The sequence below is a fragment of the Symphalangus syndactylus genome, chromosome 12 (assembly GCF_028878055.3).
Source record: "Symphalangus syndactylus isolate Jambi chromosome 12, NHGRI_mSymSyn1-v2.1_pri, whole genome shotgun sequence".
Classification (NCBI taxonomy): Eukaryota; Metazoa; Chordata; class Mammalia; order Primates; family Hylobatidae; genus Symphalangus; species Symphalangus syndactylus.
In genome coordinates this window covers 31,740,321-31,766,637 of record NC_072441.2, presented here as the reverse complement: position 1 = coordinate 31,766,637, position 26,317 = coordinate 31,740,321, and the positions used below count along the sequence as shown (strand labels likewise).

Sequence of the window (26,317 nt, the reverse complement as noted above, 5' to 3'; positions counted from 1 at the left end):
ATAGGCCGAGCACAGTGGTTCATGCCTATAATCCTAGCACTTTTGGAGGCTGTGGTGGGAGGAGTGTTTGAAGCCAGGAGTTTGAGACCAGCCTGGGCAACAAAGCGAGACCCTGTCCCTACAAAAAACCAAAACCAAACCAAACCCCAGAGAACAAAATTCGCTGGGAATGGTGGCATACCTGTGGCCCTAGCTACTCGGGAGGCTGAGGCGAGAGGATCACTTTAGCCCAGGAGTTTGAGGCCACAGTGAGCTATGATTGCACCACTGCCCTTCAACCTGGGTGACAGAGTGAGACTCCATCAAATAAATAAATAAATAAAATCAACCTCCAGATTGCTAATTCCTTGATGTTCTCTTCAGATGTCAGGATTTTTACCTATATACTCTTTCATATAAATGTTTTTATATTCATAAATATACATAATTCAAGAAGACTTGGATATTGAAAAGTAGTAAAAATAACTTAGATAAGGACTTGAAAGGGCATTTATACTTTGGCCAAATATATAAAGCCAAAATGTCTTTTTGTTGGAGATGTAAAAGTAAAAACAGTTCTGGTTGGGTCTGGGGGCTCACACCTATAATCCCAGCACTTCGGGAGGCCAAGGTGGGAGGAAAGCTTGAGGCCAGGAGTTTAAGATTAGCCTGGGCAACACAGCGAGACCCTTTCTCTACGAAAAATTAAAAAATTAGCTGGGCATGGTGGTGCACACCTGTCCCAGCTACTTGGGAGGCTGAAGTGAGAGGATTGCTTGAGCTTGAGAGGTAGAGGCTGCACTGAGCCATGATCTGACACTGCCCGCCTGCCAGGGTAACACAGCGACTCCCTGTCTCAAAAGGCGAAAATAAGAAAACCCTAATTCTTTGACACAAGTAAGTTCACTGTTGTTAGCATCGTGTAAGATTTAGATTTAGACATAAATAACAAATAATTTTAATAGATTTAATACGAAGGTATCCTTACGGAAAAGGTTTAACTATGATTTTATCCATGCAAAAATATGTGTAATTTTTTTTGGAGTTATTCTGTTCTCTTGCTTGGTTCAGTGAGTAGCAAAAGTAAAAGTAGGATGTTTTACTGGAATTAAAGAGTTTCAGGTTTTTAGTGCTTGAATTTCTTTTAAATATCTGTCTGAACATCTATGGTGATTGGGTGCTATCCTACCATCTTTTATTAGTTTTGACTGAGACAAGGTTTTTCTTCATATTGTGTCTTTATCACAATTTGCTCCTGGTTTGACCCTTTATACTCTATAAAACAAGTCTATTTTTTTTCCTGCATAGCTGTTTGTTAAGTAAAAATGGAAATGGTATTCTAGTGGAGGTTTTCATGTCTTGACTAAATATTCTCAGAGTCTTTAACCATTCCTCACATTGCAGCGCCACCATAAATAGCTTGTATGATCTTGGGGAGTTACTTAATCTGTGCTTGGTTTCCTTATCTTTAAAATTAAGAATGTTGGTACTGGGCTTATAAATTTATTGTGAGGATTGAGTTATTACATTTAAAATACAACATTGTCTGGCGTGTAGTACACATTTAGTAAATGTTAGACACCACAGTTGACCCTTGAACAACACAGGGATTGGGCATAGACCTCCTGTGTAGTTGAAAATCCATGTATAACTTTTGACTCCCCTGAAACTTAACTACTAATAGCCTACTGTTGACCCAGAAGCTTTACTATATAACATAAACAGTTGATGAACACAAATGTTGTCTGTTACATGTATTTTATACTGTATTCTTGCAACAAAGTAAGCTAGAAAATAGAAGGTGTTATTAAGAAAATCATAATAAAGAGAAAATGTATTTACTATTCATTAAGTGAAAGTGGACCAACCTAAAAGTATTCACCCTCATTGTCCTCACACTGAGTAGGCTGAGGTAGAGGAGGAAGAGGAGGGGTTGGTCTTGCTGTCTCAGGGATGTCAGAGGTAGAAGAAAATTTTTGTATAAGTGGATCCACGCAGTTGAAACTGTTTTGTGTTGTTCAAGGGCCAACTGTATTGTTATTTCATCTTACATTGTTTCTCATCCATCTTGTCTATTTATGAACCTGTTTGTCTTTCTTAAAGCATAGCGGAATGCAGTGGCAGCTGTGATCTGATCAGCCCAGAAGGAGTAGTACAGTCGTCACCTCCCCCATTAATGTGGGTCAAAGGGCTGGGCGCGGTGGCTCACGCCTGTAATCCCAGCACTTTGGGAGGCCGATGTGGGCGGATAACGAGGTCAGGAGATCGAGACCATCCTAGCTAACATGGTGAAACCCCATCTCTACTAAAAATACAAAAAATTAGCTGGGCGTGATGGCGGGCGCCTGTAGTCCCAGCTACTCAGGAGGCTGAGGCAGGAGAATGGCGTGAACCTGGCAGGCAGAGCTTGCAGTGAGCCGAGATCGCACCACTGCACTCCAGTCTGGGCAACAGAGCAAGACTCCATCTCAAAAAAAAAAAAAAAAAAGGGTCAAAGTTGGAGTTGATTTTTAAACATTCATTGTGGAGAATTTAAAACATAAAAAAAAGTAGATAGACTAGTATGATGTACCCTCATATACCCATCCTCCATCCCCAGCAACACAACCAATCCAGCCCTATTTGTACTTCATCTAGTTCCTCCATGGTATAATTGTAGCTCCTCTATTACACTTAGACTCCACGCCTGGTTTATCTTGATAATTACTAATGCTTTTAGGATAATGCCTTGTTTTCTTAGTAGATAATTGTTGAATTAATGAAAAATTGAATCTTGCCTTGGATTTATGCCTGGATCAGCTTCTGTAGTTTGCTTGTGTAGGTGGGTGAGCGGGATTGAAAATAGATTTGTCTATATTTACTGTTTTTTAGATGTTACTCCAGTTTTGTTTAAATAATTTCTTCCATATCTGCTCATGGATATATATGGTAATCTTACTGGTGCAGTGTCTGAGTATGCTGGGAAATAATTCCAATTATCTGGGATAGAAGACTTGAATTTACTATTTTCTTAAGAGTTCATTATTTTGAGCTTGAAGACTTTACCAGTGTTTATCATAGGCATTCCAGTCTGATAATTATTTTGTCTTAATTAAATGAAAGCAGAATTGAAGAATATACTTTATTTGCCATCTTAGATGGAATTATTTTTTAAGTCAGATTTATTGTGCAATAATTTACATACTGTAAAATTGTGGTAATTTGTTGGCTTCAAATTAGAGGCCCTTCTTCCCAGTGTCTGTTTGTTCCAAACCTAACAAAAAAACAGCTGCCATTGTAATTGACTGTAGCACCTTTTTCAAGCTTGTTTTTTTGTAACCCTATTTTTACTTGTGCCTTATTAGTTGTTACTGTGCCTACAGCATTTACTGAAGTTTTAATAGATTCACAGTTGCTTTTAAAGTGATACCAAAGTGTGTAACTCCTGCTTAAAACAGGGATAGAGGCAATATAAGTCTTTGGTTGTATTCAGCTGGTGGGATAGGAATTCTGAAGGTGAAGTATGACAGTTAAGAGTATTGTATAGAGAGGACAGCTTCTAGCACTCAGATCACTACCATCACCCTAAGATTGAGCCTGTGTGAGCCTGTTTAGTAGAAACAGCCAGCTGAGACAGGATTCGTACACTGCATCCACCTCAAAGCAAAAGAAGGCTTAGGGAAGGGAATTTAGATTTATCCTCTGTAATTTATCCAGTAGTGACTTAGTATAGCTCTACCTTTCCCACTCATAGTTCTAGTTTTAAATGAAATATCTCTAGCTGGAGAGGAGTCTTGCCCTTCAATGTTAGCAGTTTTACCTTAATTATTAAAAATTTCATCAAGGATTAGTTAACAAGGATTTGAAAACAAGAATAAGATTTGTTTTAGAGAGGAGGTGAGGAAAGTATTCTGATAGAGAACATCATGTTGCCAGGACGGCCTGTGAACTTCAAAACTGCAGTATTTCACCTTTGATACTTCTGCTGGTTTGCTTACTTCTGAACTTAAAAGATTCACAGAATACCTATTCATTTAGAAAATATTTATTAAGCATCTGTGTGCTGGGAAGTATGTTGCATACTAGCTAAACAAAACAATGAACAAAGCAGATGAACTTGCCATTATGGAGTTTAGTCTAGTAGGAAACAAAATGAAAGTTATTTGAAGCCATATAGAAAAATTGTGCTTTGCTTATACTTTAAGGATTTAACCAGTTATTTTAAAGTGAACTTGGAGTGACTTTTCCTTGAGTTGTTTTGCAAAATGTATTTGAGCATTCGGAACTTTGGGTTTAATGTGTTTCTCTATGTGTATCAATAATGTGAAATTAAATATTAGAGAGGCAGGACAATTTAAACAGAGGGAGAATATTAGAATAGATGTATTGTAGTGAGATTTCAGGATAATGACATGTAATATATTTGTGTGGGTAAAACTATATGTTTGTTGTGCCAAATGGACCTTTGCAAGCAGGAGAGTATAAATATCTTTATGGTCTTTCTTCTCTTTAAATGATTAATTCTTAAGAATTGAACATTTGTCTTTATCTTTCATGCAGAGGAAAAAAACAACAGATTTGTTGATGGAAAAGTAAACCTTTAAAATAGGAGGGAGGGTATAATAGAGCAAATGGAAACCATGAGACTAAAATCACGTTGGAATTACATGACAGTGTCGTGTGTCTCTGGGCGAGAAAGCATACCTCAGATTACCTTATTTCAACAGAGTACAACAAAGTGCCTGAATTGAGTGATTCCTCCTAGTGTTAAGATTTTATCATTTTAATTTTTTTTTTTTTAATCTAGTAGTTTCTTAATGACTTTGATTGTTGGAAGGTCAAAATGCTCTTTTATTTTGGTACTTGTTCAGGTTCAAGAATTAAAAACTTAAGATGGGGGAAGAAGGCTTTGCTTTCTCTAACTCTTATTTTCTGTAGGTACTTCGTAACTCAGGAAGACCTCATTTATTCCCAGTAATATGTTTTACTAAACTCTTTCAGGTAACTCTTAAAAGACTGTGTGACTTAATAGTAGATCATGGCTTGAACTCAGTTTTTATTTATTGTTGTTACTAGAAAATTTTTGTGAAATGTTTTTCTTTGTCTCTGTAGTTATCAGAGACTATTACAGACGATTGCTGTACTCGAGGCTCAGCGTTCTCAAGCAGTCCAAGACCTTGAAAGTTTAGGCAGGCACCAGAGAGAAGCACTAAAAAATCCCATTGGATTTGTGGAAAAACTCCAGAAGAAGGTATACATTGAACCCTTTTTAAGATTTACTAAGATCTATTTGGGAATAGCTTAAGAGAATTTGGTTAATTCTTTTTTATGGGTATATACTTCTTAAAATGTTTAATTTTTTTCGTCTATAATTAGCCGTACGACGTAAGGCAAGATACCAACTTCTTCCACCTCCACCAGGCACACAATAAAATATATCCAAATGAAAATAGCTAGAAGCTTTTATTGGATATTTGTATGGGAACTTGTCCTATTCCTTAGCCATTTTTTTTCTAGCTTTTCCTGTTATCTTCCCCTTCTTTGAGTATTTTTCCTCCTCTGTTTCAGGACTTAGGGATTAGTAAAGCTAAAAGAAAAAAGTACTTCAGAATTGATTAACTACTTCTGTTTCTGGGTTACTTTTGCACACTAGTACCTTTGTGCATATTGAGAGAGAAAACAATGGTGATCAAAACAAAATCTGTTTTAAATATCTTGAGTCCATGAGGAAGAAGTATAAATTTTACTTAATTTTGTTTTTCTTAAAACAGAACTTTCATGTTTAACACTTAACCACTTAAAAGTGATACAGGTTTTTATAATGAATTTCTTGGTGTGTAAATATGGAGATGATCTTGATGTGCATTTGTGCTGTAATAGGGACCCACTAATTGTTCATTAAATTTGAGAGGTATAATATTAATCAGCATTGTATGAAAAGGTTAAAACTGAAAAATGATGAAAAAGAATCCTCTTCTTAAAAAAGAAATGAAACCTTATCTTATATGACAACTTTAGTATTTTTATGAGTTACCTGTTTTTAGTGAGTTACAAAAGTGGTCTACCAGGTGTTAGGAGAGCAGCCCTGGGGACTTTATTTCACTAGATGTGTTAATTTATTATTTGAATTATGCTAGGTATATTACTTAGTTGGTAAACATTTCTTTCTCTTCATGCTTTTAGAAAACATTGAATATCATAATAGATATAGAGTCTATATGTTGATTTGTTAAAACTTCTAAGGTTTTTAGAATTTTGGTGTACCTTCTGTGTTAAAATGAGGCCCGTTTAAGTGTTTAGTGATTCTGCATTGCTGTTATTAAATAATTTACTGGTACAAAAAGATATAAGACTTACAATGGTCATTTACAATGGGTTCAACTAAAACAGATGGTGTTAGTAAATACTAATGAAAAATTTGTTAACCTTAATTTCATTTCATTTACTTTCCCAGGTAGGCAAAAAGATGCAATTAGGCATATTTACTAGATTTGCATGCAGTTGATTATTTCCTGATTCTTCACTTTCAGGTTTAGTTTAGAACGGACTTTCATTTCTTTCTTTTTTTTTTTTTTTTTGAGATGGAGTCTCACTAGGTCACCCAGGCTGGAGTGCAGTGGGGCCTGATCTCAGTTCGCTGTAACCTCTGCCTCCCAGGTTCAAGCGATTCTCCTGCCTCAGCCTCCTGAGTATCTGGGACTGCAAGTGCACTGTACCATGCCTGGCTAATTTTTTTATTTTTAGTAGAGACTGGGTTTCACCATGTCGGCCAGGTTGGTCTGAACTCCTGACCTGAAGTGATCCACCAGCCTCGGCTTCCCAAAGTGCTGAGATTACAGGCATGAGCCGCTGCGCTCAGCCTAGAATGGAATTTCTTTTCACTTTATTTCAGAAATAAAGATGTGATGTTGACCAGCTTAATAATTTTTTATAAAAATACACGGAAATATATTAAATTAAGATACTTTAATAACCATGAATTTATCAGTGTCCGGGACTTTTTAAAAAAAAAAAAAAAAAAAAGAAAAAAATTACCATGAAAGTCCTATGTTCTTTGGAAAAAAATTTTCCTACTAGGTTTAATTTAAAAAGTTGATTCTTCTATTTTTCTGGGTTTGCTCATGCAGAGTCAATTTGCCTATTTTATTTAGATTTATCATACTAGTTATGTTGTTGACTTGTAACATGTTTGTTTTAGTGGACATATAAAAAATTCCTCTTAGTTCATATTAATGAAACTGGTGACATATATTGGTATATTGAATGCAGAGAACATTTATGGGTTGTTAGTTTTATTTATATTATTATCATTATTTTAAAAGACAATGCCCTCCATCTAGAAGTAGTACTTAGGTTTTGCTAAATTCATTTCTTCACTTACCATCTTTAGCATTTAATATTTAGGCTATATTAATTAACTTTATTGTCTCTTGGATTTAAACATGAATAGAAATGCCCCATTGATTATTTGGATTTGGAGTCATCTGAAAATTTGACTGTGGTGGATTATTTCTTTAATTAAGTTTAGACTTTTACTTTATTTTGTTTTTTCTCCCCTGCCTCCAGGCTGATATTGGGCTTCCATATCCACAGAGAGTTGTTCAATTGCCTGAGATCGTATGGGACCAATATACCCATAGCCTTGGGAACTTTGAAAGAGAATTTAAAAATCGTAAAAGACATACTAGAAGAGTTAAGCTAGTTTTTGATAAAGGTAAGAAATCATATGATAAGAATTTAAGTAGAAAGATATCTGGCAATGTTTTGCTTTAACAGTTCTGTATGTGGTCTTATTTTTCAGTAGGTTTACCTGCTAGACCAAAAAGTCCTTTAGATCCTAAGAAGGATGGAGAGCCCCTTTCATATTCTATGTTGCCTTTGAGTGATGGTCCAGAAGGCTCAAGCAGTCGTCCTCAGGTAAGCACTGTGAAATATTGGAGTAGGAAAATTTGAATTTTAGACAAAACATTTTAACATTTTGCTGGTTTGTGTTCTTAAAATTAAAGCAGTCTTTCACTGGAAGATAAAGGAGATATGAACTTTGAAATTAAGAGAAACTTAGGTTGGAGTCCTAACTTAACTAGCCGTGAACCTTCAGACATCATTTACGCTGAAGTCTCTAAGCTGCAGTTTCCTTTTGTATAAAATGTAGTTGATATTACTGATCTTGTAGGGTTGTTGGTGAGGGTTAAATAGGTAGTATATGCAATGTGCCTAGTACAGTATCTGACACATAGTATTTACTCTAAAAATAGTAGCTCCTTTGTGTGTAGTGAAATGTGATCAGGATTTGAGTCCTGGCCTTGCCACTCTTAGTTAGATGAACCTCAGTGGACGTGTTACTTTTCAATTCTGAGCCCTCATTTCCTTTCCCTTTTTTAAAAAATGAAGTTACAGTACTATTATGTATTTCACAGGATTGCTGGGAGTATAAAACCAAACGAAATAAAATAATGTGAAGGCATTTTGTAAACAGTTAAAACAAAAGCATATACATTAAAAAACAAATTTACTCAAATATTTTGAAATTAATTTAAAAATTCCACAATTTATGTGTTATTTGGCTATATCAAAGGATAGATGTTGTTATTTTCTCTCTGACAAAAGCCTTGTCTTATGTGCAGATGATAAGAGGACGCCTGTGTGATGATACCAAACCTGAAACATTTAACCAATTGTGGACTGTTGAAGAACAGGTAATAGATATTTCAAAATCGTGTAGGCTTAAAAAAACAAGTAAACAGTTAACATCAGAGTCAGTATTATGAGGCCAGGTGCAGTGGCTCACGCCTGTAATCCCAGCACTTTGGGAGGCTGATATGGGTGGATCACTTGAAGTCAGGAGTTCAAGACCAACCTGGCCAACATGGTGAAACCCTACTAAAAATACAAAAATTAGCCGGGTGTGATGGTGTGTGCATATATAATCCCAGCTACTCCGGAGGCTGAGGCAGGAGAATTGCTTGAACCCAGGAGGCAGAGGTTGCATTGAGCCAGGATCATGCCACTGCACTCCAGGCTGGGCAACAGAGTGAGACTCCATCTCAAAAAGAAAAGACCCCGTATTTTGAGTCAGGTGTATATTATTGTATGTGATGCCTGTTAGCCATGAGTTTTAAATATTTAGGCTTATTTTTGTATCCTTTTTGCATACTTCAAGAATTTTGGATTTTGAGAATGTGTAAACTTTTGTTTGGAGATAATTTAAAAGAAGGAACCTGGGTTTTGAGAGGGGAGTAAAAGTGGATAGAATAAAATAGATGTTTTTGTAATGTAGCTTTGGGAGAGAGAAAAACCTGAGGCTGGTACAGCTGAGCTTCAAAGTGCATTCTTATTTTTGTTGTCGAAGGGAGATGAGGAAGCCAAGTCAGTTTTGGCATACAGTTAGAATTGTTTTTTGGCTAATGGCTAGGGTTGTTAGTGGGTAAAGTTCGAGGCACATCTTTGTCTCATATGGTTATTAACCCCACAGCTATACGTTTAACTTTTTATAAAAAGCTTTGGGAAATCTATTTATTTAAGCATCCAGATTTTTCTGCATCTTTAGGACTATGAGAAGATATAGGAGACAAGAAGGAATATTAAAATCAAATATTTGAATAAAGGACCATACAAAAGAAGGAAAAGCCTCTTTTAATAGTCAAAATTTAAGTGAATTTACATGTTTTTGTCAAAACTGTAGGGGAAAGAAAAGTAAGAAAAGATGGTCAGTGGAAATCACTAAAATGTGTAATCTACCAATTTGTTTACTTATTTTCTGTTTTCTTATGAGATCTTTTTACTTACGTGAATAGAAAACTTTTCTAAGCTCTTTCATAAGTTTATTCTCTAATTTCATTGTTCCCTGTGAAGTCTTAAGTTTCTAACTAGAAATTTTTCCTACCATGAGGATTTCTAGTTATGTAACCTCCAAAGGTGGGAGAGAGTATTACACTTTGAAATGAAATGTGAATGTATTTATTTAGAAATTCAATATATAAAATTAAATACATATTTTCTTAAATTTGGTCTTGGGTATGGCTTAGAAAAAGCTGGAACAGCTCCTCATCAAATACCCTCCTGAAGAAGTAGAATCTCGACGCTGGCAGAAGATAGCAGATGAATTGGGTAACAGGACAGCAAAACAGGTAATTGAGGAGATGACTGCAGATTGCTGGTATGCTTTTGGTAGTTTTTTAATAAAGGAGAATAATGCAGCTGACATTGGGCGATCTGCCATAACACTTTCAGCTACAGAGTGCTGTAGTATGTGGTGTTTTTTAAAAAAAATTGTATATATTTTTGTTGATTTCAGAAACAACTTGAGATACTTCTGCTTTGGATCATTACGAAATATTAAAAAATGAACATATAATGGACTTAGTTTCTCTTGAATGCTTACTAAATATACTAATTGTATACTTTTTGGTTATACTGAGCAAACAGATTTGTTTCATTGCCTTAGTATTCCCTGGTTGTCTTTCTAAAAATATATCTCTTGTAGTTTACTCCTTCATATTCCCATCTATATTAATAGATGTGTTTTTATACTACAAATGTAAGTGTTCACAAGTTGAAATATGTGTTTAGATTTAGAATCAAATTTAAATTTACTTGAATAATTTTTGTTTGGCCTAGATTTTAAAATATATGTGTATTTGGTGGCAGTTTATTGTTATTTCTAGATTCATGATGAGTGTATTGAATTCTTAGCATTCATTAGATACTCATGTACGTTTTAATTTTAAAAACGACTCAGGTATTGTATGTCATCTCATTGTGTTAAGAGACTTGTCATGTTTCCTTAGGTTGCCAGCCGAGTACAGAAGTATTTCATAAAGCTGACTAAAGCTGGCATTCCAGTACCAGGCAGAACACCAAACTTATATATATACTCCAAAAAGGTAAAAGAAAATACATAAAGTAAACTGTAGATTAAATTTATTAAAGTAAGAATTGCTATGTAAAAATCTACACATTTGACAGAATAGTGTCGTATTTTAAAACTTCTGTTCATTCTAAGCATTTCCTTATATTGTGCATAAATGGAGGGTAAGGACTCCATTATTGCTACTCAGTGAAATTCATGATTCTTCATTATTTTCTTTGGAGTAATGTGAATGAGTGCTACTTGAAAGATTTTAGATTCAAAATATGTTAGAAAGGGCTTTGTGAGGGTAAAGTTTTTAGGATATTTGATTATTTAATAAATACAATCAATTTCTGTTTTGTAGATAATGCTACATAAATCCAAGAATAGAAAGGTTTATTATGATATTCTAAAGCCAGGCACAGTGGTGTGCACCTGTTGTCCCAGCTACTTGGGAGGCTGAGGCACGAGGAGCACTTGAGGCCAGGAGTTTGAGTCCAACTTAGGCAACTTAGTGAGGTCCCATATCTTTAAAAAAATAAAATATTGTATTTAATCCTTACTACAATTCTTGAAATATAAATAGTCTTATCATCTTCACTTTATTGACATAATATTAATAGCTAGCTGTTATATTGAGGGCTCTGAGCCAGACTCTACTGTTCTATAACTTTTTATTAGATAATGAAACTGGGCCCTCAGGTATGTTGAGTGAATTATCTAGTTGCTTAGCTGCTAAGTCTGGGAACCACTGATTCTCTCTCATTCTGATGCCACGCTTTTTCCACTTTTCTCTGTTGCTTTCTACAGTGGAGAAGCTCCTGTTTCTTTCCCAAACAGGACACTACATTAAAACGTAGCCAGTTTCGGCCGGGCACGGTGGCTCACGCCTGTAATCCCAGCACTTTGGGAGGCCGAGGCGGGTGGATCACGAGGTCAGGAGTTCAAGACCAGCCTGGCCAATGTGGTGAAACCCCGTCTCTACTAAGAATACAAAAATTAGCCGGGTGTGGTGGCACGTGCCTGCAGTCCCAGCTGTTCGGGAGGCTGAGGCAGAAGAATCGCTTGAACCTAGGAGGCGGAGGTTGCAGTGAGCCGAGATTGCATCACTGCACTCCAGCCTGGGCGACAGAGGGAGATTCCGTCTCAAAAAAAAAAAGTAGCCAGTTTCTTGTAATTGCAAAAAATAAAGACACCTAATTGGCTGTTTTAAATTTCCTTAATAAGTTATCCTGGTACTTTTCCCTCCCCACCACTGACATCTTTCTCATAAAGAGAAGCTAAGAGTATATCTAGTGCTGTTACCCTTCCATACTGAAGCTATTTAATGTAATTTTACATTAAGAATATTGTCTATACAGTTTCATGTTTTATACATTAAAAAAAAATTTTTTTTAACCAAGCTTTGGAAGCTTGTTTTAATTTGCCAATTGTTTTAAATATTTTGGGTTTCCCACCAAATACAGCATAACCTGTGTAGATATGTAGCGTTCATCCTATAACTGTGGAATATTGGAACCTTACGTTAATCTGTGTTTAATGTAAGAGCTCTTATTTTCATGGTTAATTTCTAAGCTAATTTTATAGATGTGCTGTAACCATATGTTTTCATAGTTACCACTGGATATTGATAACAAAAGGAATACTGGAGAACCTACATGTGTTTTTTTTCCCTTAGGTGTACTGTATTTTGGCTGTGAAGATCTAGTACAGCTATATTTACAATGCTTGCCATGGTTAGAGTTTAAATTTGGAAAATTAGAGTTTAACTTTGGAAAGTTAAAATTGCTTGCCATGGTTAGAGTTTAAATTTGGAAACAGGTGAAATGATGGTTCTCCGTGTAGCTGAGGGTGTTCTTTGTGACTGTGCTATTGATCAAGACAGGCAGGCTGCATAGTGGTGGAAAGTGAGAATTTGGGCACCACATAGGCCTAGTTTATAATCCTGGTTCTACCACTATCTAGCTGCAACACACTGAACAAGAAACTTAACCTCCCTGTCCTCAGTTTTCTCATCTTTAAATTAGAGGTGATGATAATTACTTTATAGGAATGTTGTAAGGATTAAATGACATTGGCATAGAGCAAGCTTGTCCAACCCATGGCCCACGTACCACGTGTGGCCCAGGACAGCTTTGAATGTGGCCCAACACAAATTGGTAAACTTTCTTAAAACATTACAAGATTTTTTTTTTTTTCTTTTAGTGTGGCCCAAGACAATTCTTCTTCCAGTGTAGCCCAGGGAAGCCAAAGATTGGACACCCCTGGCATAGAATAAGCAGTCAATCAATGTTAGATAAGTATTTTCAGATATTCATAATGTTATAGAAATTTTCCTTTTACTGGATAGTTTTATGTCTGGCATAGGCCACTTCATCCTCTCTGATCTTCTATAAGATGATCATAAGAGTTCAGTGCAGCCAGCATTTGACTGCCAAGAGTGTGATAAATGCTGGGGATACACATATAAGCTAGATATTGAGCATGTGGTCCATTTTACCGTTGTTGGGGTATTTCCCCACATTAAAAAAAAATTTTTTTAAGGCTAGTTATGCTTTAAAAACACAGAAAACATAGAAAAAGCAACAACATAAGAGTATGCTAAAGGATAGAGTGAAATTCTTCTGATAGACTTGTTGGAAGTAACATTTGTATTTTTATATTTTTGATTCTTGTAATGATTTTTCACTGTCCCAATTAAAAATTTGTTTTCTTACTTAGTCTTCAACAAGCAGACGACAGCACCCTCTTAATAAGCATCTCTTTAAGCCTTCCACTTTCATGACTTCACATGAACCGCCAGTGTATATGGATGAAGATGATGACCGATCTTGTTTTCATAGCCACATGAACACTGCTGTTGAAGATGCATCAGTAAGTTATCTACTTAGTTGTTATACACATCAAGGTATAGAAGAGAGTAGGATTTTCTAATTATTTCCACTCTTTAGAGAATGTTGGTTTCTTTTAATGAACAAGTCAAATGTATAGTTTTTAAGTAATGTGCTTTTGTGAGGAAAATTTCAAACATATACAAAAATAGAATAGTATAATGAACCTTAACAATTATCAACATGAAGCTACCTTATTTTATCTCTACTCCCTCCCTACCCACCTCAACTCTGCTCTGGATTATTTTGGAGCAAGTCCCAGATATTACAGAATATAATTATCATGTTTATAAAAGGTAATTTGTTATACAGTGAAATATATAGTCACCGTTCATGATTTTTTTTCTAATTTTTTCATTTGGGCTTGGATCCAAATAAAGCCCATAAATCACAATAGGTTCATTCTCCCTCTTTCACTTTCCTTTATTCCCTCTCCCAGTGTTTTTGTTGAAGAACTCGTTCATTTGTCCTATAGAATTTTGCAGTATGGATTTTATTGATTACATCTTCTTGTTGTCATTTAATCTGTTCCTCTGTTTTCTGAACTTCCTGTAAATTCACAGTAGGTCAAGAGCATTGATGAGATTCAGATGTATTTGTTTGTTACGGTGGGCAGGTTTACTTTCATCAGCCTGGTTGTCTCTTTTTTTGGCATAACAGCCACTGATCATTGCCTAGATCGATTAGTTCGTTAGATGTTACAGAATAGTGATTATGCTATCATTTCTTCATTTCCTTGATGGACTATTCTAAAAGTAATCCCCCTGCCCCCCAGTCAACTATTTGGTTACTCTGAGGTACATATAGAAAAGGTGGGATAATTGCTCAATTCTCCCTTTATTTTCTTTTTCTTTTTTTTTTTTTAGGCAGAGTCTCGCTCTGTCGCCCACGCTAGAGTGCAGTGGTACAATCTCGGCTCATTGCAGCCTCCGCCTCCCAGGTTCAAGTGATTCTCCTGCCTCAGCTGCCCACGTAGCTGAGACTACAGGCGTGTGCTACCACGCCCGGCTAGTTTTTGTATTTTCAGTAGAGGCGGGGGTTCACCATGTTGGCCAGGATATTCTCAATGTCCTGACCTCGTGATCTGCCTGCCTTGGCCTCCCAAAGTGCTGAGATTATAGGTGTGAGCCACCATGCCTGGACTATTTTCTGGTTTTTAAAATAATGAGTTAATTTTCTCATATCCTTCAAAGATGACCAATGAGGTTTAAGAATTTTTTGTATTCTTATGAACTATTGGCCCTAAATGTATTTAATGTATTTCAATTCATTGATGTTACTGCCTTCGTTAGTGTTCAAACTGGCCCATCTTTGGTTAGTTGTAGCCTATTTAAGTTGGTTTATAAGTTCTTTTGATAAGACTCTAATAGTGTTTAATAGCTTAATACCCATTTTTAACAAGGAAAATCCAGGCTCATCTTGTATATTTCCTGCCTCAGACCCAGAGTCAGTCCTTCTTTTTACTGGGAAATGGTATTTAGAGACTATATCCTGACTGTAAGAGTGTTACTTGCTGCTGGGTTCATCATTGTTTGTAGGCCTGTTAATGGACACAGCTGGGAAATATGATACATTTTTATTTTATTTAAGGATGAAAGACATCATTAAGTTCATATTTTAATTTCAAATTCAACTTAAGAACTCTAGGACTTTTATCTACCCTAATCGATCTTAAATATGTATCTCCTTTCTGCAGGTTAAAAATCACAGTTCTCAATGATATCAATGTAATACTTACTTCTTTTGTCTCATGCTGCCCAGAACAATCTCAGAATATATTAATAACCAACACTACTATTAATATGGTTCCTGAAAACTGTTTTTCAGTTCTTTATTTTGCCATATCTATATCTATATCTATATATATCACGCTACAGAAGTAAAGTCAAATTGGTTTTTAAATTATCTTGGAATGAATAATCCCTCTCAGTGTTGCCATGGTTGGATATTAATTTAGGTTAATTCACTTTATTTTACTTTACATATATAGGGATTTCTTTTTGTTGCTGTTAATATTTTTTATTATTTACTATTCCTGAAATTATTTTCTCAATACTTAACCTGATTCTGATTCCTTGCTTAAAAGGACATAAAGATTACCCTATATCTTCCTTAATTCTCTGATTATGTAGAACTGGAAAAGGATATTTTAATGAAAAGTTATCAAATAAAAGTAAGCTCCTTTGTTCTATAGCTAGATTAATCAAATACTGATTGTATACTTTGGCATCAAACTACCTTCATAACTGTATTCATAAAAATTTTTAAATTTCCTTTTAAACTTGTCTTTTGAAAAATGACTAATATCAGTGCTGTATCTTAAACAGTATTTGTGTATAATTTCATACTTTGTGATTATTAGAATTGAACATCTGAGAAATATTTATTTAAACTTACTATTTATCAGGCTTTGCTAGGGATTAGATACATAGTTATGAACAAAATATGTTTGATCTTTGTGCTCATAAATTTTAGTCTGTAGGAGGAGATAGATGTGTAATCACATCAGCTTACTTTTATTTGATAACTTTTCATTAAAATATCCTTTTCCAGTTTTATATAATCAGAGAATTAAGGAAGATATAGGGTAATCTTTATGTCCTTTTAAATCACACATTTAAAAAAGTGCTTCGGACCGGGCACTGTGGCTCACGCCTATAATCCCAGCACTTTGGGAGGCAGAGGTGGGCAGATCACCTGAGGTCAGGAGTTCAAGACCAGCCTGGCCAACATGGTAAAACCTCATCTCTACTTAAAAAAAAAAAAAAAAAAAAAAAATTAGCTGGGCATGGTGGTGCATGCCTGTAATCTCAGCTACTCAGGAGGTTGAGGCAGGATAATTGCCTGAACCCGGGAGGTGGAGGTTGCCAGGAGCTGGGATTGCACCACTGCACTCTAGCCTGGGCAACAAGGGCAAAAACTCCATCTCCAAAAAAATAAATTAAAAAATGCTTGAAAGGAAAAAGAGATGCTAACATAATTATTTAAGAGGTACTTAATTTAGATTGAGAGTTTCAGGGGAAGACCTGAGAGGGTGACAGTGAAGATGGTACTTGAAGTATGGATAAAAATTGGCCAGATGAAGAGTGGTGGTGGAGTACTTAAAAAAAGTACAATTTGGCTAGGCGTGGTGGCTCACAACTGTAATCCTAGTACCGCCGGAAGCTGAGGCAGGAGGATCACTTGAGCCTCGGAGTTCAAGACCAGCCTGGGCAACATAGCGAGACCCCATCTCTACAAAAAAGATAAAAGGGCCGGGCGCGGTGGCTCAAGCCTGTAATCCCAGCACTTTGGGAGGCCGAGGCGGGCGGATCACGAGGTCAGGAGATCGAGACCATCCTGGCTAACACAGTGAAACCCCGTCTCTACTAAAAATACAAAAAATTAGCCGGACGTGTTGGCGGGCGCCTGTAGTCCCAGCTACTCAGGAGGCTGAGGCAGGAGAATGGCATGAACCCGGGAGGCGGAGCTTGCAGTGAGCCGAGATCGCGCCATTGCACTCCCGCCTGGGAGACAGAGCAAGACTCCGTCTCAAAAAAAAAAAAAAGAAAAAAGAAAAAAGAAAAAATTCTCAGCCTGGCATGGTGGTGCATTCCTGAAGTCCCATCTACTCAAGAGGCTGAGATGGGAGGATCACTTGAGCCTGGGAAATTGGGCCTGCAGTGAACCTGGATGACGCCACTGCATTCTAGCCTGGGTGACAGAGGGAGAATCTATCTTAAAAAAAAAACAAACAAAAAGGCTGGGCACAGTGTCTCACACCTGTAATCCCAGCACTTTGGGAGGCCGAGGTGGGCGGATCGTGAGGTCAGATGTTGGAGACCAGCCTGGCCAACATGGTGAAACCCCGTCTCTACTAAAAATACAAAAATTAGCCAGGTATGGTGGCTCATGCTTGTAGTCCCAGCTACTCGGGAGGCTGAGGCAGGAGGATCACTTGAACCCAGGAGGCAGAGGTTTGCAGTGAGCTGAGATCGTGCCACTGCACTCCAGCCTGGAAGACAGAGTGAGACTCCATCTCAAAAAACAAAATAAAAAAACGCAAAACCCTCAGAAAAACCCACAAAAAAACAAAACCCAAAGTTACAGTTTGACAAATAGGCAAAATATAATAGAGTGGATTGGATTTGATGTAATTTTTGTTGTTGTTGAGTTTATTTATTTAAAAATGAGTGCCAGTTCAAATTATTCTGATCACTTTAAAATAGCTACTCAAAATGTATATTTATGAAGCATCTGGTGGAAAAATTTATAGATTTTAATTTCTCTTTTCAAAAAGCAATAGATAGAACACTTACTTACATGTTATTTACCTGTGGCTTTGAAATCTGTATACAGTTTTAGCTCCATTTGATATTAATCCCCTTTAAGTAAGTTTAAAGTGATTATGATTAGGAAATCTATGAGGCTTTAAAAAATTTTTCTTTTAATTTTGGTGAAATACACATAACATGAAATTTACCATCCTCACCATTTTTATAGTATACAGTTCAGCAGTGCTATGTACAGTCACATTATTGTGCAGCCAGTCTCCAGAGCTCTCAGCTTACATGACTGAAACTCTGTACCTATTAAACATCTCCCCAAAACCCCTCTTTCTAGCCTCTGGCAGTCATTATTCTGCTTTCTGTATCTATAAATTTGACTACTCTGCATACCTCAAGTAAGTGGAAGCATACAGTATTTGTCCTTTTGTGACTGGCTTGTTTCACCCAGCATATGTTCTTCAAGGTTCATCCATTTTGTAGCATGTATCACAATTTCTTTCCTTTTTAAGGCTGCATTATATTCCCAATATTGTATGCCAAATTTTGTTTATCCAGTCATCTGTTGATGGATACTTGGGTTGCTTCCACCTTTTGGCTATTGTGAATAATGCTACTGTGAACATGGGTATACAAATATCCTGCTTTCAGTTCTTTTGGGAAGTAGAATTGCTAGATTGTATGGTAATTTTATGTTAAATTTTTTGAGGAACCACCATACTGTTTTCCATAGGAGCTGTACCATTTACATTCTCACCAACAGTGCACAAGGATTCCAATTTATTTACATCCTTGCCAACACTGGTTTTCCTTTTTTTTTTTTTTTTTTTAGTAGTAGCCACCTACTGGGTGTGAGGTGATTTAACTTTTCTTAATCTTAGCCTTGCTGATCACATTTAATAATATCCTTAGCATTTAAATGCAAATGTAAAAATGTAAAAGTGTTTACACTCTTTGCATTTGCAAAATACCTGAATTAAGTAAATTTCATTAAGACGTTTCTTACTACATTATCTAATTATTTGGGTCACTTATTTATTAGTGTATAGCATTACTTACGTTGTGTTTCTCAGTGGTGACATAGGATGGTAATAACAATCATCAAACATCTTTAGTTGACAAGAATTTGAAATGGATAGTGGGGCCAGGTGCAGTGGCTCATGCTGTAATCCTAGCAATAAGTGAGGCCTAGATGAGCAAATCGCTTGAGCCCAGAAGTTCGAGACCAGCCTGAGCAACATGACGAAACCCCGTCTCTACAAAAAAAAAAAAAAATTAGCCAGGCTTGGTGGTGTACGCGTCATCTCAGCTGCTCAGGAGACTGAGGTGGGAGAATCACTTGAGCTTGGGAGGTCAAGGCTGCAGAGAGCCCCACCATTGCACTCCAGCCTGGGTGACAGAGTGAAACCCTCTCTCTCAAAAAATAAATAAATAAATAAATAATAAATAAATAAATAAATAAATAAAAATAAAAAAACAGGAAAAAGTGGGAGATAAGATAGATGAAGTGTGAAATTGTAAAGAATCTTTTATTCAGCTGAAGACTTTGGACTTGATGCTGTAGATAGGAAACCATTGGGAACTTTTAAGTAATGGTAGGGGCAAAGGAGGGGGTGGATACTAGAGGACGGATTTGAGAGAGATTGTAGAAAGTATTAAGAAATGACAGGATTTGTTACATTCGATATAAGACGGAGTGAAAAACTGAGGATAGGCCAGGCGTGGTGCGCCTGTAATCCCAGCACTTTGGGAGGCTGAGGCGGGCAGATCACGAGGTCAGGAGATCAAGACCATCCTGGCTAACATGGTGAAACCCCGTCTCTACTAAAAATACAAAAAAAATGGCCAGGCGCGGTGGCTCACGCTTGTAATCCCAGCACTTTGGGAGGCCGAGGCGGGCAGATCACAAGGTCAGGAGATCGAGACCACAGTGAAACCCCGTCTCTACTAAAAAATACAAAAAATTAGCCGGGTGTGGTGGCGGGCGCCTGTAGTCCCAGCTACTCGGAGAGGCTGAGGCAGGAGAATGGCGTGAACCCGGGAGGCGGAGCTTGCAGTGAGCCGAGATTGCGCCACTTCACTCCAGCCTGGGCGACAGAGCAAGACTCCGTCTCAAAAAAAAAAAAAACAAAAAAACAAAAAAATTAGCTGGGTGTGGTGGCGGGCGCCTGTAGTCCCAGCTACTTGGGAGGCTGGGGCAGGAGAATGGCGTGAACCCGGAAGGTGGAGTTTGCAGTGAGCCGAAATCGCGCCACTGCACTCCATCATGGGTGACAGAGCGAGACTCTGGTCTCAGAAAAAAAAGAAAAACTGAGGATAACACTTAGATTTCTGACTTGGGCTGCTTTGTGTAAGCTTTTGTTTACTTGATATAAAAAAACATAGCACTTAATACCTAATGTAGCAGGAGGAACGGGTGGGGTAGGGCTTGTCTGGTCCAGGATTGGGAATTTACAGAACATGGATCAGAGAACTGAGGATGCTTTTAGGAAATTAGTGAGCATGGGATCAGTCATGAGGTAGCAAAGGAAAGAAATAGAACCTGGGTGGCAGAGCACAAATGAATTGGGAGAATGGGAAGCAGAATAGTGATTAGAAATGTCAACGAGGTTAAAAAAATAAGCTGATTATTTGGGGTGAGAATATGAGAGAAGTAGGAATAACAGTGGAGGTAGGAAATCTAAGCTTAATATTTGGGATGTAAAACACTTATAGTTGAAGGCAAGGTCCAAGGTATGGCTGTTGGAGTGGGAGACTGAGAAGGAATGAAAATGAAGATCATTTCAGTAGAATCAGTGTAAGATTAGAGGCCAGAAATAGCGAGTTGGGCATCTGTGATAATCTTGAAGTTGTCTAGGATGATGAACCACAGTGTTGTCAGCAATTTTAAATAGACAAATTCTGCATGTTAATACTTTGAGTAGAAAACTACTTGTCAATTTGGGAGGTGGGGGATGGTCCTGAACATATGTATCTAAAAGTTCGGAATCATAAATAGACTTTATACCTTGAAAGCCAGTTTATTAAGGGATACTTCAACTTAATACATTTATTTAATTTTTTAATTTTGAGACGGAGTCTCACTCTGTCTCCCAGGCTGGAGTGCAGTGGTACAGTCTTGCCTCCCAGGTGCAAGCAATTCTCCTGCCTCAGCTTCCCGAGTAGCAGGGATTACAGGTGCGTGCCACCACGCCCAGCTAATTTTTGTATTTTTAGTAGAGACAGGCTTTTGCCATGTTGGCTAGGCTGGTCTTGAACTCCTAACCTAAAGTGATCCGTCCACCTCAGCCTCCCAAAGTGCTGGGATTACAGGTGTAAGCCACTGCGCCTAGCCTACTCAATACATTTATATAGTTTTTACTGTTGATGTCTCTTACAGTCTGTTCTAAATAGTCATCTTTGTAACTCAGTTCATCTTGTTGAGTAGGAGAGAAATGTTCTACTTTGATCATTGGGAGTACAGAGCAAAAAACAAGAGCAGAGGTTGGTTTGCTTGTTATTAAGAAAGTGTCATGTTTACAGGAGCAAATGTAAAAATCTGTTAGATTGGAGAAGAGAAACTTCCTTAAATGAGGGAGAAGTAGATTACAAGTCACTCAAGTAACCGTGAAAATATAAAGATGGGATTGGGTTTGCAATAGTGTATGACAGAGGTGGTAAGCATGGCCACGCTTCCCTTTTACCTGCATTGAAGTAGTCTGCTACAATTCAGAATTTCTATTTTGTTAAAAAAAAAAAAAAAAAAAACCGTCCAAAAGCGTTAGTGGAAAACACTGCTAATAGCAGCACTAATTTTCTATGAGTACTAAGAGATATTTTAAAAATGAAAAATATCAGTAGAAAAATATTCTGTATCAGTATTTCTTACACTTAATTCATTTTAATTACCAAACCAACATTTTTGTTTTGTTTTTTTGATAGGATGACGAAAGTATTCCTATCATATGTAGGAATTTACCTGAATATAAAGAACTATTACAGTTTAAAAAGTTAAAGAAGCAGAAACTTCAGCAAATGCAAGCTGAAAGTGGATTTGTGCAACATGTGGGCTTTAAGGTAAGTTCTATTTAATTTTAGGATTCATTTAATTAAATAATTAATTAATTTAGAGACAGAGTCTCGCTGTTGCCCAGGCTGGAGTGCAGTGGCGTGATCTCAGCTTACTGCAACCTCTGCCTCCCGGGTTCAAGCGATTCTCGTGTCTCAGCCACCCAAGTAGCTGGGATTACAGGTGTGTGCCACTATGCCTAGCTAATTTTTGTATTTTTAGTAGAGATGGGGGTTTCACCATGTTGGCCAGGCTGCAGTATTCATTTAATTTTAAAAGGGTGATAAGAGATACTTTAAAGTGGTTTCTGTAGTGTTAAACTCCAGAACTGCTAAGCATGTAGGAAAAGGTTTATCTTTTATCCCATTCATTTATACAAAGCAGTGGTGCCATCGTTCCTGATGTGACAAGTTTATTATTTAGTAGAGTGAAGACAGACATACAGGTAGCTATCAATTGAGGTAAAATGTGAGGGGCTTTTATTTAGCTATTTCTCTTTTCGTTGCTGTTGTTCATGGGTCAGAAATGGGTTTTTTCCCCTTTCTGATTGAGAGGCTAATAGAAATGCATATACTCATTCTGCAGAATTTTGTAATACACATTATGTTCCAGTCACTTTGCTAAGTGCTAGAGTAAACAAGACAGACTCAGTTCTTATAAGCAGTAAACAAGACAGACTCAGTTCTTGCCCTTATTCTGTTTTCATTCTCATAAGGAATTTAGAGAAGTTAAACAAAATAGTTGAGCGTGGCTAGAGTACATACTAGAGAGTAGTTAGAGGCTGCTTGCACCGCCTTATAAATTTTGCTAAGGAGCTCACACTATCCTGAGAGGTTGGTGGGGGGAACCATTGAATGATTTTAAGCAGAAAGTAACATGAAATTTACGTTTTGGAAAGAATTCTAGTTACTTAAACTATTGGGGGTGATGATCTTTAGGAAAGCAGTGGGTTTGGAACTGACCAGCTTTTCCCCTCATCATTTTGGCCATAGTATGGAAACTTAATTAGAGGAAGGCAAGACTAGAGTCAAGGAAACTGGTTAGAGATTCTTTTGATAATTTAGACAAAAGAGAAGGGTGTCCTCAACTTGACTGGTGGCCATGGAAATAAAGATTGGCAAGTTTGAGAAGCCTTTAGGCATTAGAATTGACTTGGTTGGACTGGAGGAAGTAATAATGAGACCATAAACTTGGTGGTGTTGGTGGGTACACATGAAAGTATTGATGTGTGCTGTGACTGGTAAACCAAATTGAAAACAAAGCTATACCTTTGATCCTCTAGAGTAGCCAGTAACCATACTATATTAAATGATTTTCCCTCTTGATCTTTCAGTGACCCTGCTTCTCCAATAGAGATTTTCCTAACTGGCAGCTCTGCCCTTTCAGAAAGAAACTTGCTTCACTTCTCCTAATTTTGCTGCAAAACCCAGCCATGGTTTTTTTGCCAGTCTGTCAGCCACTATAGTTGACCAGATGATCAAAGAAACTAGAAATGATAGATCCTTTGATTTCCAAAAGTGCACAGAATACACTGAGGACTGTCACAATGCTAGCACGCTGAGAAAGAGCTAGATCTGCCTTTTTGACATGATGGGCATTGGTTATTAGGAGTCTTTAGGCTTTGGAGAGCGATTCAATACGATAAAAGTTTAGACAGAATTTCATTGTTGCCTGGGTTTATGTTAGCCAAGAGAACCTGCTAAAACAATTCTGTATCAATTACCAACAGTGAAGCACTACAGGAGGCAACTGTGGCATTGCTTCCTTAACCAGTATTTGGATAGTTTTAACTGTGGTATTAACTCTCTGTTTCTCAACCACAGTCATCATACAGTGGTCTGAGGTACCTTTCAAGTAGATGGTTACAAATAACAAAACACCCAAATTGGAGATGGTTTACTTTTAAAAATTTTTAAATAAATTTAAGCTGATTGAAGATTATCCCTTCTAATGTTCCTCTCACCCATATCTTGATATTGAGTGGATGGAATTTTACCTAGTTTGCTAGAAGTTGTCTCTAACAGATAACCATTTGTGTGTTATATTACTGTCCTGTGCATGGAGAGAGAAGAGATGTCTATGTGCACATCATGTGTTTCCTTGTGGAAAATAAAAAAGATCGTGGAACAGTATAACTTAATACATTTTCTCTCTGAATCTGTTATAGTGTGATAACTGTGGCGTAGAACCCATCCAGGGTGTTCGCTGGCATTGCCAGGATTGTCCTCCAGAAATGTCTTTGGATTTCTGTGATTCTTGTTCAGACTGGTAAGTGTTTTCTTCATTGTCAGTCTTCAACTTAGACAAGAAAAGAGCTTCTCAGCCATTAGTGAATTTGATTTCCAAACATAGAAAATGTTAATACCCACACTTAGTGAATTAAACTTTGTTGTTCTAGGCAATTAATTTTTTTCTGTAATCATACCACATGTCAAGTAACTTTCCGTTAGAGATTTTGATAGATTAATGGATTTAAACAGGGAGAGCTGTGAGGAAGCTTTGTAATACACAGACTGAAATGCATCCAATACCATGTAATGATATGTGTCTTTTTTTTCTTTGCAGCCTACATGAAACAGATATTCACAAGGAAGATCACCAATTAGAACCTATTTATAGGTCAGAGACATTCTTAGACAGAGACTACTGTGTGTCTCAGGGCACCAGTTACAATTACCTTGACCCAAACTACTTTCCAGCAAACAGATGACATGGAAGAGAACATCATTTACTAGTCCTCTTCAACACATAGCAATGGTGTCATTGTTAATTATGTGCACAGTTTGGAAAGATTCTCTGCTTTCCCAGAAATGACACTCACAGCATGAGAGCTTCCTGAGTGTTCTCGTCAAGTACAGCTCTGCACCGTTGTGGCTCTAGATCACTTCAGCAGCTGAACATTCCTGGTGAGCAAAGGGTTTCCCTGGTGAATTTTTCACCACTGCATTTTAGGTGGTGATCTTAAATGGGTGAGATGGAGCGAGAGCACACATTAAAGAGAGAGTAAATTCCAAAGGTTTCAAAGAACTTGGTCATAAATATGATAATGAGAAGACAAAGTATTTATATTAAAACAGTTTAGTAGCCTTCAGTTTGTGAAAATAGTTTTCAGCACAGAAACTGACTTCTTTTAGACAAAGTTTTAACCAATGATGGTGTTTGCTTCTAGGATATACACTTGAAAAGAACTCACTGTCCCAGTGGTGGTCATTGATGGCCTTTAGTAAATTGGAGCTGCTTAATCATATTGATATCTAATTTCTTTTAACCACAATGAATTGTCCTTAATTACCAACAGTGAAGCACTACAGGAGGCAACTGTGGCATTGCTTCCTTAACCAGCTCATGGTGTGTGAATGTTATAAAATTGTCACTCAGATATATTTTTTAAATGTAATGTTATATAAGATGATCATGTGATGTGTACAAACTATGGTGAAAAGTGCCAGTGGTAGTAACTGTGTAAAGTTTCTAATTCACAACATTAATTCCTTTAAAATACACAGCCTTCTGCCTCTGTATTTGGAGTTGTCAGTACAACTCATCAAAGAAAACTGCCTAATATAAAAATCACATATATGGTAATAATTTCCCTCTTTTGTAGTCTGCACAAGATCCATAAAAGATTGTATTTTTATTACTATTTAAACAAGTGATTAAATTTAGTCTGCACAGTGAGCAAGGGTTCACATGCATTCTTTTATACTGCTGGATTTTGTTGTGCATCATTTAAAACATTTTGTATGTTTCTTCTTATCTGTGTATACAGTATGTTCTTGAATGATGTTCATTTGTCAGGAGAACTGTGAGAAATAAACTATGTGGATACTGTCTGTTTATATTATAGAATGCTTGTTGTGACTTCCTTTTGGTTAGATTTTGGATTTTTTTTTTTACCAGTGTTAAAACCAGAAATTGGTACTTTTTAAAATGGTTTGCTTCACATATTTAAGAGTTTTCTTTCTGTCGTTTATGAAGAATAAGGAATATATTAGAAAAGAGGGTGATCTTAAGCAACCCTGTAAAAGATGGTAATGTTTTTTACTCAGTGTGTGCTGAAACACTAAATGAAACTAGCTTACAAAAAGGAAACAGACCATGGTTAAAGAAAAAGGCAATTATTAATGCTCAGGTGTGAAAACTAAAGTTGAAAATTTTTTTTCTGGTTGTGTCTCATGAAAATAAGCCCCCATGTATTTAAACAGATGGCTTTTGAAAAATCACCTTGTTTCCTGGAAATTACTATTAACTATAGGAAAAGATAGTATAAATATTCTAAGATTGATTGTTATATTTGACCCAATTT

At 36.8% G+C, this 26,317-nt stretch overlaps 1 protein-coding gene across 13 annotated transcripts in view; it reads left to right on the top strand.

Moving 5' to 3' along the window:
- The window catches only part of ZZZ3 (zinc finger ZZ-type containing 3), a 118,619-nt gene extending 92,764 nt beyond the window's left edge, over positions 1–25,855 (top strand). For 7 of the 13 annotated variants that reach the window (XM_063624111.1, XM_063624115.1, XM_063624107.1 and 4 more), the window contains 10 exons: positions 5,071–5,209; positions 7,525–7,672; positions 7,760–7,875; positions 8,583–8,654; positions 9,984–10,085; positions 10,746–10,841; positions 13,529–13,681; positions 21,885–22,019; positions 24,179–24,279; positions 24,577–25,855. In XM_063624111.1, the coding sequence (XP_063480181.1) occupies positions 5,071–5,209; positions 7,525–7,672; positions 7,760–7,875; positions 8,583–8,654; positions 9,984–10,085; positions 10,746–10,841; positions 13,529–13,681; positions 21,885–22,019; positions 24,179–24,279; positions 24,577–24,721 (1,207 nt within the window). In that variant the 3' untranslated portion in view covers positions 24,722–25,855. The other 6 variants (XM_063624112.1, XM_063624108.1, XM_063624119.1 and 3 more) reach the window with 3 other exon arrangements.
- Positions 25,856–26,317: the final 462 nt, after the last annotated feature.